Source organism: Podarcis melisellensis, assembly GCF_964234715.1.
Source record: "Podarcis melisellensis genome assembly, chromosome: 12".
Taxonomy (NCBI): domain Eukaryota; kingdom Metazoa; phylum Chordata; class Lepidosauria; order Squamata; family Lacertidae; genus Podarcis; species Podarcis melisellensis.
The window spans coordinates 56,503,495-56,519,520 of NC_138544.1; the positions used below are offsets into that span (position 1 = coordinate 56,503,495).

General features: G+C 46.2%; 1 protein-coding gene across 5 annotated transcripts in view; it reads left to right on the forward strand.

The window, feature by feature from the left end:
• The window catches only part of NBEAL2 (neurobeachin like 2), a 202,455-nt gene that overhangs the window by 78,047 nt on the left and 108,382 nt on the right, over positions 1–16,026 (forward strand). For all 5 annotated transcript variants that reach the window (XM_081931352.1, XM_081931354.1, XM_081931356.1 and 2 more), the window contains exons 2-5: positions 2,603–2,691; positions 7,516–7,680; positions 13,315–13,396; positions 14,113–14,237. In XM_081931352.1, coding sequence (XP_081787478.1) covers positions 2,603–2,691; positions 7,516–7,680; positions 13,315–13,396; positions 14,113–14,237 — 461 coding nt within the window. The remainder of the gene's footprint in view (positions 1–2,602; positions 2,692–7,515; positions 7,681–13,314; positions 13,397–14,112; positions 14,238–16,026) is intronic.

Genomic DNA, 16,026 nt, shown 5'->3' on the forward strand with positions numbered 1-16,026 from the left:
CTGAAGCAAAGTTCTTAACCTGAGGTACTATTTCTGGGTTAGCGGAGTCTGTAACCTGAAGTGTATGTAACCTGAAGCGTATGTAACCCGAGGTACTACTGTATTGTTTTTGGCACCCTATACAGTTTGGCACCCTATACAGTGCTACCTCGGGTTAATTACTTAATTCGTTCCAGAGGTCCGTACTTAACCTGAAACTGTTCTTAACCTGAAGCACCACTTTAGCTAATGAGGCCTCCTGCTGCCGCCACGCCACCAGAGCACGATTTCTGTTCTCATCCTGAAGCAAAGTTCTTAACCTGAAGCACTATTTCTGGGTTAGAGGAGTCTGTAACCTGAAGCGTATGTAACCTGAAGCGTATGTAACCCGAGGTACCACTGTATTGTTTCTGGCACCCTATACAGTCTGGCACCCTATACAGTGCTACCTCGGGTTAAGTACTTAATTCGTTTCGGAGGTCCGTACTTAACCTGAAACTGTTCTTAACCTGAAGCACCACTTTAACTAATGGGGCCTCCTGCTGCCGCCACGCCACCGGAGCACAATTTCTGTTCTCATCCTGAAGCAAAGTTCGTAACCTGAAGCACTATTTCTGGGTTAGCGGAGTCTGTAACCTGAAGTGTATGTAACCTGAAGCGTTTGTAACCCGAGGTACCACTGCATAACAATATACCGCAGTGTCTGAAATAAGAGTGGGACTATGTAGAGACACTGGCTGGCTTCATGGCTTTTCACACATCGTAATTTTTGCCGGCGACCAATCATAGAATCATAGAATCACAGAGTTGGAAGAGACCACAAGGGCCATTGAGTCCAACCCCCTGCCAAGCAGGAAGCACCATCAGAGCACTCCTGACATATGGTTGTCAAGCCTCTGCTTAAAGACCTCCAAAGAAGGGTTGGACTCAATGGCCCTTGTGGTCTCTTCCAACTCTATGATTCTATGATTCTATTCTATGAATTGTTCCTTTTATCTCTCGCTTCCGGGATGTGTCATTGCTTTATTGCACTTTTTAAAAAATATACGAGTGTGTAAATGTTTTATTTTGTTACTCTGGGTTGTGTTTACGCTGCCCTGGCTCCCTTTGGGAGGAAGGGTGGTGCGAAAATGCAACAATTAAAATTCTCCTTATATATAGTTTGGTGCAATTGTTTGCCCTCTGTGCTGCCTCTGCCACCGCCTCCTCCTTCCTGAATTTAACCGTACGGGCGAGATCCCACTGAGTCAGCGATCACGGAGTAAACTGAGTGATGTCATTCTATAATATTTGACTGATGTTCCAAGACATTAGTAAACTCGTTTGTGTGCTGATCAGTGCAACTAATCAGATTTGGCTCATTGTGGTGATGAGCGACTGGGTGGGGAGCAAGTTTAAATGAATAAGTCTTTTTGTTTTGTTCTTTGTTTAAAATAGCTTTTATTGCTTTTTCAATATATACATACATCCTTTATGAAATATCTCTCTTAACAATTTTTCCATTTTTTCCTGCTTCCCTCATACTTCCACTTTGTTTTACTTTCAATTTACTCACCCTGCGTATTATTTCCCCAATTAATTCCTAATACCTTTCCATCTATTTTTTATTATATACATTTGGGAATTATTCAAACCCTGCCAATGAGTCCAACTGTTCATGTTGTCTCTTCATATATATTGTAAATGGTTCCCATTCTCTTTTAAAGTCTTGGTTGTCCCTTTCATGTAATTTATCTGTTAATTTTGCTAATTCTGCATATTCCATGAGTTTCTCTTTCCCCTGTTCTTTCTTCTTCCAAGCTTGTGCTAGTAGAATTCTTGCCACTGTTGTTGCATACACAAATAATTTCCAGTTGTCTTTTCTTATTTCTTGATCTAAGATCCCTAGGAGGCAGGGACAGCTTGTGAGCTAGTTAAACGACACCCGTGGGCCGCTTATGGCCCATGGGCCTTAGGCTGCCTTGTTGTTGTCGTTTAGTCGTGTTTGACTCTTCGTGACCCCCTGGACCAGAGCACGCCAGGCCCTCCTGTCTTCCACTGCCTCCCGCAGTTTGGTCAAACTCATACTGGTAGCTTCAAGAACACTGTCCAACCATCTCGTCCTCTGTCGTCCCCTTCTCCTTGTGCCCTCCATCTTTCCCAACATCAGGGTCTTTTCCAGGGAGTCTTCTCTTCTCATGAGGCGGCCAAAGTCTTGGAGCCTCAGCTTCAGGATCTGTCCTTCCAGTGAGCACTCAGGGCTGATTTCCTTCAGAATGGAGAGGTTTGATCTTCTTGCAGTCCATGGGACTCTCAAGAGTCTCCTCCAGCACCAGAATTCAAAAGCATCCATTCTTCGGCGATCAGCCTTCCTTATGGTCCAGCTCTCACTTCCATACATCACTACTGGGAAAACCATAGCTTGAACTATACGGACCTTTGTTGGCAAGGTGATGTCTCTGCTTTTTAAGATGCTGTCGGTTGCCTACCCTGCCCTATAGCTTCGGATCTTAATCAATGTCCTCCTAACTGAACGAGCTTTGACATTAGCCCAGCGAGGGCTTGCACCCTGGGATATTTTGGCTCTGTGACCGAAGGGGATTGCACTTTCTAATCGCTTCTTCTCCTTCCTTTCTTCTTCCAGAAGGACTTGGCGTACCTGCAGCAGTGGTTGGAAGCGTTCGTCGCCAATTTTGAGAAGATCATCACCGTGCATTCGATGGAACCAAGGAGGTAAGCGGAATATATCTTGTGCTTTGCTGGTCCCAAAATGGTCCGGTTCCTTAATGATTGCTAGAAAAATGGTGGAATGATATTATATGGATTTAGCAGAAATGTTATAAGAAGTTAAGTATATATAAGTAATTTAGTTTTAAAGGGAAATAAGGTTAAAAAATATGTTATGTACAAGATGATAGAAAATAGAGAGAGATGGAAAGGATTTGCTGAAACAATTAATAGAACTGGAATACAAAAAGGGAGGTGTGAGGAGGTCGAGGAAACAAGGAAATGAAGGATAGAATATGGAAAAGGAGAGATGTTTTTAAAATTGTTTTTGTTTTGCTTTATGTGTTTAGCTTAATGGGTTTAGGTTGGGTTTTATATTGTTTGGGTTTTATATTGTTTGTTTTATATTGGCATACTTTCCTCGTAATATAATAGCAAGCATCTCTTGATGCCATTGGTTTAGCTAGTGCTTGGGGAAGTAAAGTGGTACCTCAGGTTACATACGCTTCAGGTTACAGACTCCGCTAGCCCAGGAATAGTGCTTCAGGTTAAGAACTTTGCTTCAGGATGAGAACAGAAATTGTGCTCCGGCGGCAGCAGGAGGCCCCATTAGCTAAAGTGGTGCTTCAGGTTAAGAACAGTTTCAGGTTAAGTACGGACCTCCGGAACGAAGTAAGTACCGTATTTTTCGCTCTATAAGACGCACCAGACCACAAGCCGCACCTAGTTTTTGGAGGAGGAAGACAAAAAATATTCTGAATCTCAGAAGCCAGAACAGCAAGAGGGATCGCTGCGCAGTGAAAGCAGCGATCTCTCTTGCTGTTCTGGCTTCTGGGATAGCTGCGCAACCTGCATTCGCTCCATAAGACACACACACATTTCCCCTTACTTTTTAGGAGGGGAAAAATGAGTCTTATAGAGCAAAAAATACGGTACTTAACCAGAGGTACCACTGTATCCCATTTGCCCAACAGGAGGGCTATTCCCAGCTTGGCCTGTTAGTATCACCCTCGTCCATCAAAAATGGCGTCCAGGCAGAATTTTCAAAAATCGGTTTTAATGTCCAGGGAAACCCAGGTGTATGGCAACCCATATCAAACAATTTTCCTTATAAAAATACCTTAAAAACTTGGATTTTGTTGGAGATTTTGCATGAAAAGCTCGGCAGCTTTGGGCACGGGAAAGACAAAAAAGGCTTTTGCGTCCGGATTTTCACTTTCTGAAATGTGGCAACCCTATCTTTGGCAAGCACAATTGCGGTTCCTGCCTTGGCTCATTGGGTCTGCTTAAGGCATGACTTTTCTGCGTGGTGTGCAGTGCTTGCAGGCGTGTGAAAAAACACCCAAATGCCCTTGGTGGAAATCGCTTGTCTCGAGGCCTCGTCTTAAGCACTCTCCTTTTCTGTTCCTAGCACAATTTGTGCCTCTGATTAGCACACTTCCTGGTTTCCACACTGCCGTTGTGTTGTCACACACACAACTGCCTGTTGCGACAGTTGCTGAAGGGGATCCATCTATGGTGTAGTTTACGGCTCCTTCTGAGTAGGAGATATGTGTGTCTGTGTGTGTGTGTGTGTCTGAGAGAGAGAGAGAAGGTGGGGAGTACATATTATACAGTAGTACCTTGGTACTCAAACTTAATCCGTTCCGCAAGTCTGTTCCAAAACCAAAGCGTTCCAAAACCAAGGCATGCTTTCCCATAGAAAATAATGCAAAACGGATTAATCCGTTCCAGACTTTCAAAAACAACCCCTAAAAAAAGCAATTTCACATGATTTTAACTCTCTAACGAGACCATTGATACATAAAATGAAAGCAATGATGAATGCACTGTACTATAAAATAAATAAGACAGTATTGTAGACGATAAAAATTAAAATTTATTTTTTTTCTTACCTGTACTGATGATAGTCATTGTTTGGATAGGGGGCTTTTATCCATTTCTGCAGTCACACAATCAATCAGTCGGTAGCGGAACTGGGTTCCACACAGCCACAAAAACAAATTAATTGAAAAAGCCTCAAAAACAAAAACGCAAAATAAATAGCAAAAACAAAAGTGCCAAACTTTATCCATTCCAGAAGTCCGTTTGACTTCCGAAATGTTCGAAAACCAAGGCGTGGCTTCTGATTGGTGCAGGTGCCCGTGACCAACAGCTGCGTCGGATGTTTGGCTTCCGAAAAACATTCGAAAACCAGAACACTCACTTCCGGGTTTTCAGAGTTTGAGAACCAAGGGAACCACCGCCTCTCCTGGTATGCCCCACAGAGAAACTTACGGTCTTCAAATAAAAACATCTTGAAGGTCCCAGGCCACAGAGAAGTTAGGCTGGCCTCAACTAGAGCCAGGGCTTTTTCGGCTGTGGCTCCGATCTGGTGGAACGCTCTGTCACTAGAGACTAGGGCCCTGCGGGACTTGACATCTTTCCGCAGGGCCTGCAAGACAGAGCTGTTCCACCAGGCCTTTGGCCAGGGCACAGCCTGACTCCCTCCCTCGGCAATCTTTGTGGAGCTCTGGCACAATGGTTGCCAGTGGCTTGATTTGAATCAATTTTACAATGACTGATTTTAGAGTGTTGTATGTACTGTACTTTGTACTGTTTTATTTTTGTTAGTCGCCCTGAGCCCGGCTTTGGCTGGGGAGGGCGGGATATAAATAAAATTTATTATTATTATTATTGCCTTATCTGATCTTATTGTTTGGCTATATATTCTGCAAGCACCTCTTCCAGCTGTGCATCCCATCTTTTCTTTGCAGAAAAATGTGAGCTGGTGTTTTTTTTGGGGGGGTTGCTTAATCTGCAAAGTATTGGTGGACGGCTAGGGCGCTTGGATTGGTGAATTTAAGTTCTTCCTGCTCTGTTTATGTGATGCACAATTTCTGTCCCGGAAACGGTTTATGGTCTCGCTCCTCCCGCCCCTGAAAAGCCAAGATCTCTTGTTGAAAGTGCTGGGTATTTCTGGGAGAGCCTTATCTCCCTCACTGAACTACAATTCCCAGAGTTCATTATACACCTTTATGCGCCTTCATTATACACCTTTAGGCGAAAATAATAATAATAATAATAATAAATTTTTATTTATACCCCGCCCTTCAAAACCAGGCTCAGGGCGGCTAACAACAAATTTAAAACATTCCAGGCCTTGGGCTGATTGACGTCCGATGCCCTTTTATTTTTATTTTTGTTTGAAATCATTTTTACAAAGTTGATATTTAAAAAAATTCAAATACATACCCATATACAGTGGTACCTCAGGTTAAGTACTTAATTCATTCCGGAGGTCCGTTCTTAACCTGAAACTGTTCTTAACCTGAAGCACCACTTTAGCTAATGGGGCCTCCTGCTGCTGCCGTGCTGCTGGAGCACGATTTCTGTTCTCATCCTGAAGCAAAGTTCTTAACCTGAGGCAATATTTCTGGCTTAGCGGCGGCTGTAACCTGAAGCGTATGTAACCCGAAGTACCACTGTACAGAGATTCCTCCGAATCTCAGGACTCTCCCCCCCCCAACCTGCTCCCTGGAGTCCCACTTTAAACATTTAAAACTGCACCTTCTTCCATACTCTATTATATCAATCCGTATTTTCCATGGCAATTTGTTGCACTACAAGCGAAATCAAAATCCTGCCAACGTTTCCATCTGCTTACAGTGGTCTCTTAAATAGCTTATAAATTTTCCCCATTCTTTTGTAAAGTTTTTGTCCTCCTCTTGGTTTTCCAGTCATCTTTGCCATTTTGGCATAGTCAATCAGCTTCGTTTGCCCTTTTAAAATGTGATGTGAAATTGGGAGTTTTTTTGCTTTGTTTTTGTTCTTGTTTTTGTTATGCATTTTGTGTTTTTTATGCTGTAATTTTGTGTTTTAAACTGCCGTGAGATCTATGGATGAAGGGTGGTATATTATCATTTTGTTGTTGTTTAGTCGTTTAGTCGTGTCCGCCTCTTCGTGACCCCCTGGACCAGAGCACGCCAGGCACTTCTGTCTTCCACTGCCTCCTGCAGTTTGGTCAGACTCATGCTGGTAGATTCGAAAACACTGTCCCACCATCTTGTCCTCTGTCGTCCCCTTCTCCTTGTGCCCTCCATCTTTCCCAACATCAGGGTCTTTTCCATGGAGTCTTCTCTTCTCATGAGGTGGCCAAAGTATTGGAGCCTCAGCTTCAGGATCTGTCCTTCCAGTGAGCACTCAGGGCTGATTTCCTTCAGAATGGAGAGGTTTGATCTTCTTGCAGTCCATGGGACTCTCAAGAGTCTCCTCCAGCCCCATAATTCAAAAGCATCCATTCTTCGGCGATCAGTCTTCTTTATGGTCCAGCTCTCACTTCCATACATCACTACTGGGGAAACCAGAGCTTTAACTATACAAACCTTTGTTGGCAAGGTGATGTCTCTGCTTTTTAAGATGCTAGCTAGGTTTGTCATTGCTTTTCTCCTAAGAAGCAGGCGTCTTTTAATTTCGTGACTGCTGTCACCATCTGAGGTGGTGGTGATGATGATGATGATGATGATGATGACAACAACAACAACAACAACAACAACAACAACAACAATAATAACAGCCACATCTCTTTTTCAACTGCCCAGATGCCATGGAAGAAGACTTGCCTGTTAATCCCATTTCTGTACCTCCTTCTGCCAGGGAGTGTAGCTTTCCCCCCTTATATCATCACAACACTCCTCTGGAGCAGATTTGGCTGAGAGAGAGCCCATGGGCTAAGTTGTGGGCTAAGCCAATTTACCCACCTGGGTAACTTCAGAAGGGTGCGATGTTCTCGAGGGTTGATCTCCACGGAGGGGAGTTTGCAAACTTATTTTTTATGTCCTTTTCTTGCAGGCCGGAGGACTCTGTCTCCGAGATCCCGCTGCTCCCCTGCGACGTCCTGCAGACCCTGACCCAGCAGCTGACGTCTTGTGTGAACCAGATTTCCCGCCAGGAGGTGGCTGAGGCAGGCCTAAACCAGGCCCTCTTGCTGATCAAGTTCTTCATCATCATTTGCAGGTAGGCGCTGTTCTTTCTCCTTGTTTTTTGGACTCTGGTTAGTGATTCCCATCTTCTGACTTTTCTTTTCTTTTATTTTTAAAAAATACTTTCTTGAATTGAAGAGGGATGCGGCCCTAAGCTATAGCTTGTTTAGCTTATAGGTAAATACGGCACTGTTGCTTTAACACACAAATTGATAGAACCTCCCATTTAGAGGCAGTCTACCTGCATCCCTAGGGATGCAGGTGGCGCTGTGGGTTAAAGCACAGAGCCTAGGACGATCAGAAGGTCGGCAGTTCGAATCCCCGCGACGGCATGAGCTCGCATTGATCAGTCCCAGCTCCTGCCAACCTAGCAGTTCGAAAGCACGTCAAAGTGCAAGTAAGATATATAGGTACCGCTCCGGCAGGAAGGTAAACGGCGTTTCCGCGCGCTGCTCTGGTTCGCCAGAAGCGGCTTAGTCATGCTGGCCACATGACCCGGAAGCTGTACGCCAGCTCCCTCGGCCAATAAAGCGAGATGAGCGCCGCAACCCCAGAGTCGGCCACGACTGGACCTAATGGTCAGGGGTCCCTTTACCTTTTACCTCATGAGGGGCCACCTCATGAGAAGAGAAGACATCCTGGAAAAGCCCCTGATGCTGGGAAAGATGGAGGGCACAAGGAGAAGGGGACGGCAGAGGACGAGATGGTTGGACAGTGTTATCGAAGCTACCAGCATGCGTTTGACCAAACTGCGGGAGGCAGCGGAAGACAGGCGTGCTCTGGTCCATGGGGTCATGAAGAGTCCGATACGAATAAACGACTAAACAACAACAACAACACCCCGGGTTACAGACGCTTCAGGTTACAGACGCTTCAGGTTACAGACTCCACTAACCCAGAAATAGTACCTCGGGTTAAGAACTTTGCTTCAGGATGAGAACAGAAATTGTACGGCGGCAGCGGGAGGCCCCATTAGCTAAAGTGGTGCTTCAGGTTAAGAACAGTTTCAGGTTAAGAACGGACTTCCAGAACGAATTACCGTATTTTTCGCTCTATAAGACGCACCAGACCACAAGATGCACCTAGTTTTTGGAGGAGGAAAACAAGAAAAGAAAAAATCTGAATCTCAGAAGCCAGAACAGCAAGAGGGATCACTGCGCAGTGAAAGCAGCAATCCCTCTTGCTGTTCTGGCTTCTGGGATAGCTGCGCAGCCTGCATTCGCTCCATAAGACGCACACACACACACACCCCTTTTTAGGAGGGAAAAAGTGAGTCTTATAGAGCAAAAAATACAGTAAGTTCTTAACCCGAGGTACCACTGTATTTTAATACTCTGTTGAAAGCTGCCCAGAGTGGCTGGGGAAACCCAGCCAGATGGGCATGGTATAAATATATTATTATTATTAGTCTCTCGTTCAAAGGGCGCTGCACTCTGCGCCTTCCTCTTCTCATTCCTCGGAGGAAGAGACAGCATAAAACTCATTTGTCCTACCAAGCTGTCCTGCCCCGAATTGGCCTTTTCTGGCCCCTCGCCCGCTTTGGTTTCCAGCAGCTCAGAGCCTGGGCCGTCCCTCGCCTTTGCAATAACCAGCTATCGCTCTGCTATCAAAACTCCCTTTCCTTCCTCCCTCCTGGCCTGAGTCCCAGCCCACCTCCAGCCGCTCTGTTGCCGCTCAAGATTTGCTTCTCTGCTTCCCTGGCTCCCCCCTCTTGAAAATAAAACACACAAAAAACCCTGGGTTATTCTGGGTCTGGTGTGATGCAAAGCCATGCTCTGTCTTCCTGTGAGGTCTGCGAGCCAGAGATAAGGACCGGCTGATAATTGCTCTTCTCGCACAGTTACAAAAAACTCCCTGGGGGCCGGCAGAGACCTGAAATGAAATTCCCCTGGAGAAGGGTCTTGGCTGGAAGTGCCTTTATGAAAAGTGGGGCCAAGAATGCCTTTGAAGTAGGCCTGCGTTGGACTTTGAGAAAGGTGGTGGGTTTGCTTGTTTTTTGCACACCTGCCCTTTCCGGACCTCTACAGCATCCCCACTGAAACGAGTCTCTTTGCTGAGCCGCCCTGGGCGACCGGCACTCTCTGGAATTGTGCCCGGAACAGGCAACTTGGACGTGATTCAGGAGCGGAGATTTGCCTGTGCGGAATAATGGCGTTGACTCAGGGCTTCCAGCCAAGGCCAGACTAACCGGTTTTGCCCATCCAGACCCCCTACCCAGCCACCGCTTTAGGGGCAAGGCGTAGTCAGCCCGTTTTCTTCCATGACTTTTATTTTGACCAGGCCAAGGGGAGATGTTTTCTTCTGTGCACGCGAGAAAATATGTTAAACCCACATCCGCTTATCTTGAGTTGATTTTTATCCACTCTGTGCAGGAATATGAAGTTGTCCCATCCGGGTATCGAACCTGCAACCACCCAACCTCTACCCAACTGAGCTATGCAGGTTATGAGCGTCAGGCTATAGGGTTTGGGGTTTTTCTCTTCCTCAACAGGGCTCTTGTGCCTTGAAAAGGCTTTTCTGATCTCTCTTATTGGGGGGGAAACTTCACCTACTGAAAAGCGCAGGAGCCCAGCTAGGGAAAAGGTGACAACCCCAAAGAGGACTGTGCTGCCTATGAGTTTGTGTAAAACTGAACCCAGGCTCTGGGGAGTCCCCTGTGTGAAAAAACACCTGTGTGCAAATTGAGTGTGCTTCAACATTAGGCTTGGGGGAATTTTCGGGCCGGCATTTTTGGGGTTTTCCTTGGGGAGTTTTGAGTATTTTCTCAGCATTCAGCTTAAATATATTTAGGGTTTGGGGGCTGGAGGGACCAGTTGCTTTGCAACCTGCCCCGACTGTATTGAAAAGAGGGCGGTTTAAGCAAAAGCAGCTCCAGTAATTTTCTCGCCAGCGGGAACAGAACCAAGAACTGCATCATGTACCTATTTGCCTTTTGTGTGTGTTTGTGTATTGATATGTATATATATATATATATACACACACACACACACATACATACACACATACACATACACACACACACACACACACACACACACACGGGTGGCACTGTGGGTTAAACCACAGAGCCTAGGATTTGCCAAGCAGAAGGTCGGCGGTTCGATTCCCCGCGACGGGGTGAGCTCCCATTGCTTGGTCCCAGCTCCTGCCAACCTAGCAGTTCAAAAGCACGTCAAAGTGCAAGTAGATAAATAGGTAACGCTCCGGCGGGAAGGTAAGCGGCATTTCCGTGCACTGCTCTGGTTCGCCAGAAGCGGCTTAGTCCTGCTGGCCACAATGATCCGGAAGCTGGACGCCGGCTCCCTTGGCCAGTAAAGCGAGATGAGCGCCGCAACCCCAGAGTCGGTCACGACTGGACCTAATGGTCAGGGGTCCCTTTACCATATACCATATATATATATATATATATATATATATATATATATATATATGCAGGTTTTGGTGTCCTCGGGTGTCTTCCCGTGTAAAAGTTGGGGTGTCTAGGCGACGTTTCGACGAGGTCTCACTCGTCATCTTCAGGCTGGTGCTTTCGGCTTCTTGTTACTGGAACAGAGCAGGATCTCAGTGTTTGAGTTCCTATAAATACTGTTGAGGGGGTGTGGTCGCCTAGACGTCGCCTAGACACCCCAACTTTTACACGGGAAGACACCCGAGGACACCAAAACCTGCATTCCTGTACCCGTGAAAATCTACGAAAGCATATATATATATATATATATATATTCACACACACACACACATTTTTATTGTTTTTTTAACATACCAGTTCCAACAGTCATACAACATATCTTCTCATCTTATACAATATTTTAGACTTCCGTTAGCACCTCTGATGATTTCCCATTCTTTATCACTTATTCTGCATTTTTTAATTTCTATATTGCACTTCATTGTCCTTAACTAATCATTCTTTTCATAGTCTTTCTTGTAACATTTCAAATAATCCACTTTACAAAACTTCTTGCAAACCTACTAGCGTAATCTGTTCATCACAATTGCTTTTCAAATAGTTCATATATTTACTCCAGTCCTCCAAGAATCTCTGATCCCGCAGGTTTCGAATCCTTCCTCTTAATTTACCTAATTCTGCATAGTCGTATCTTGATATTAACATGCACACGCAAACATCATTTCCCTTTGAGCAGCAGCATGATCCCATGGAGAAAATTGCTCCCCCGTTTTGCAAGCTTATGATCATGCAAACTTGCTACGTATTTTCGACTCTGCGTTGTATTGATGGAAGGGGATGTGATGGAACGAGAGCATAGCTGTCAACCGTCCCTTATTTGGCGGGAAACTCCCTTATCCCAGCGCCGTGTCCCGCTGCTGTCCCTTATTGATGATGTCCCTTAAATTTCCCGGGTTTCATGCTCTCCCGGCTCGGGAGGGAAGCAGCGGCTCAGGGTCCTCCGCCGTGAGAGAGAACGTGCGCACGAGCTCCCGCGTCTCCGTCTCTCCCTTTTCCCCCCTCAGGCGTGCGTCATGAGGAGACGGGTGGCGGCGGGTGGACGGGCAGCCCCTCTCTTGCGAGACTTCCGCCGTGCTGCCAGGGGAAGCCAGAGACGGTGGCGGCGGCGGCTGAGGAGGCCGCCTGAGGGAGGAAGAAGAGGAGGGGATGGGGAGGGATGCAGAAGGGCGGTGCTTCAGTGGCCGCCGCAGTGCCGCAACCACCTCATGCCAGGCTCGCGGGCGGCGTGGGCGAGAGTCTCCCTCCCTCTCTCTCTCTCGGGCAGGGAAGAGCCAATGGAACTCCTCGCGCCAGGACGACGGCAGCCCCGACGTGCTGCTTAGCATCCCCTCCAACCAGTGCAGCATCTTAATGTAGTGATTTCCCCCTCTGCATCCCTTTCATAACTCTATTTTTATAAATCATTTGTCCATCCATAGTTCAAATTTCTACCACAAGTTTTCTGTCAATCCTACCAATGTGTGTAACTCTTTACAATAGCTTTTCAACTAAATTATAAACTTTCCTCATTCTTTATTCAAGAGGTCCTCTTCCTGGTTTCTAATTCTGCCTGTACGCTTTGCCATCTCGACGTCGTTCATCATTTTTTTCTGCCACTCTTCTTTGGTTGGAGGTGTAGACCCTTAGGATCATCTAGTCCAACTCCCTGCAAAACACAGTCAGTGGCAGCCAAAGCAGCCTGGCTCCATCAGTGGCGGATTTCTGTATAAGCTAAGCAAAATCCCTTATTTTGGCTGCTGATCCCTTATTTTCGAGGCTGCTGGTCCCTTATTTTCAAATCTGTAAGTTGACAGCTATGAACTGAGAGACAGGCAGAACCGACTGTCCGGAGTACCGGACGCCGTTTGCAAAAAGAGCGCCTCCAATTTTCCTAGATCTTGAGGGCTAGAAAATTGGCTGTCGCCTAAATTCATGGGCTGTGCACTCAGGCTCACGACTTAATTTATATGCAAATTTCTGCATCTGAAATATTAGCAGGACAGCAGCCCCTCCTCCACTTTGACAACTAACTCGCTCTCTCATTACCGCCTAGTGCCGAGGTGCTTCATACATAATAAATATTACCATTATCTCTCTTTTGCAGCGCATTAGCATGCATGTGAAGAAATTAGCTGGCTTGGGTCTCCGGCGACTGCAGATGACAAAGGACTTTGTGGTTCTTTTACTGCTTCTCATCCCTCCCCTATTGTTTCTTTGCAGGAATCTTGAAAACGTCCAAACTGACCGGCCCCCGGTGTTTATTCACGAGGTGACCAGTTTGCTGTCTGCTTATTCGAAGAAGGTATGCTCAAATTCCTCGCCCCGTGTGTTTGCCAGGGCCGCATGCTTCAAATTCCTAGGAACGGAGGAGTTAGCAAGTGGTTCAAGTTAGGTGATGAAATTCACATACCTAGCTCCGAGTCCTTAAGGGGAAGACTGATGGATTTGATGATGGGGAAAAGACAGGGCTTGCTTCAAGTTATATACAGTGGTACCTCGGGTTACAGACACTTCAGGTTACAGACTCCGCTAACCCAGATATAGTGCTTCAGGTTAAGAACTTTGCTTCAGGATAAGAACAGAATTCATGCTCTGGCGGCACGGCGGCAGCAGGAGGCCCCGTTAGCTAAAGTGGTGCTTCAGGTTAAGAATAGTTTCAGGTTAAGAGCGGACCTCCAGAACGAATTAAGTTCTTAACCCGAGGTACAGGAGCAACACGTATGCATCTCTCTTTTTTTCCAAAAAAAAAATTATTAAGTTTTCCACAATTAAAACAAATGTAACATGGAAAAAAAGAAAAAACACACAAAAGAAAACACATTTTCCTCTCGTGGCCTTGTTATCAGATGAATTGAATGAGTGCCCAGGGCTCTTTTCACATTTTCAAAAGCACGCTTAATGACATGAATGTATTTCGGCTAGCTGTTGGGTTGGAGAAAAAGCTTTCTGGAGAGCAAGAAAGGGAGGGGGTGAACCTCACAATCTGCAGATTAACCGAGCTGCTTGTGTCCTTCGCAGCTCAAGAACACCCAGGGACAGAATTTGCGTTACCGGAGTCAGCTGGAGAACGTGACTCTCTACGTGTTGCACCTCTATGAATGCCTCTTTGATCCCTACCAGACGTGGAGGAGGCAGCTGAGCGGGTGAGTGCATTGTACCACCGGTGTGGGGATCCACTGGATCATAGAATCATAAGAGTTGGAAGGGAACCCCAGAGTCATCTAGTCCTACCCACTGCAATACAGGAATACCCGGATCAAACCTGCAACCTTGGTGTGATTACAGATTGGATTTGATTTACATTAAATCGATTTAAATCACTAGCCAGGGATTTAAATCCTTTTCTTACAGAAAGGCTTATTCTTGCTGATATCATCGTAATATTCACAACCAGGGGAAAGGTTTCATTTTTGGAATAATAAATGTGCAGAGTAGATTTTACAGTTACATCAAAAATTACTGATTTAGTTATACTATTAGAAATACATAGACACATAATTATGAAATTATGGTGAGGTTCAGTAAGTTCACTGTTTATATTTGGACAACTTTTCGGCTGAACTTTATTGGAAGGAGAAAAATAATCCTTGCCTTAATAACAATTTAAACAATTTATTTAACTAAAACAATAACATTATAGCATATGTATCCATGTTTGTTAACTGATGTGATTAAACACTTAAAAAACAAACTTAGACTGAGTTTTGGCATGCATGAAAAACATTAAAGAAATGCTTGTTTCCTGATGAATAACTTTTGGACTAGAATGTAACTTAAACAGAAAACTATCTTTAGAAAGATTTGTCCTCCAAATGCATTTTATTTTAAAAATCCAATTTAAATTTAAAAAACGATTTTTAAAAAATCATTGATTTATATCCTTCCTGCATTATTGGCACCATGCTCTAGCCAACTGAGCTATGCAGGCCGATTCTGCTGAACTACAACTCCCATCATCCCTGGCCACTAGCCATGCCTGCTAGGGGTGATGGGAGTTGTAGTACCACATCACCTGGAGGACCAACAGTTCCCTGCTCTGGGTTTAGACCTTGCATGTCAGGAAGGAGGCTTTGGCCACCACCGGCATGCAGTTCAGTCATTAAACCAGGATCTGGTGATAGCTGCAACCTTGGGGTTATCACTGGGGGTCTGGTGCTGCTCAGCTGCCAAACCGAGAGAAGAGGAGTTCCGGGATTTAAAAAAACAACAATTTAAAAAGTCCCTTTGTTTCTCTGTTTGACCCTCTTACATGGTTCTTTATGCGTGGTGGTACCGTATTTTTCGCCCTATAGGACGCACTTTTCCCCCTCCAAAAATGAAGGGGAAATCCGGGTGCGTCCTATGGGGCGAATGCAGGCTTTCGCTGAAGCGTGGAGAGCGAGAGGGGTCGGTGCCCACGACCCCTCTCGCTCTCCAGGCTTCAGGAAGATATTCGCAGCCTAGGCAGCCCTGTGGGAGGTCCCGCAGGGTTGTCTAGGCTGCGGAGAGCAGCCTGCTTCCCGGAGCGTCGGGCGCCCTGAAAGCAAAGCGCCCGGCGCTTCGGGAACACATCTGCAGCCTAGGCAGAGGCTTCCCACGCTGCGGATAGCAGCCCGCCGCCCGGCGGGTGGGGCGCCCTGAAGCAGAGCGCCCCGCGCGCCGGACAGACATCCGCAGCGTGGGGAGCCCTGCAGGAGTTCCCCGCAGGGCTCCCCATGCTGCGGATAGCAGCCTGCCGCCCGGCGGGCAGGACGCCCTGAAGCAGAGCGCCCCTCGCGCTGGGCAGACATCGGCCAGCCCCACAAGCTTGGGGGATAGCAGGGAGGCGCAGCGCCACCATCCCGCTGTTTCTCGACCTGGTTAGGTTTCCCCGACCTGCTTTTGGGGGGGAAATAAAGGAAAAAATCCCCCCCAAAAAACCTAGGTGCGTCCTATGAGACGAAAAATATGATA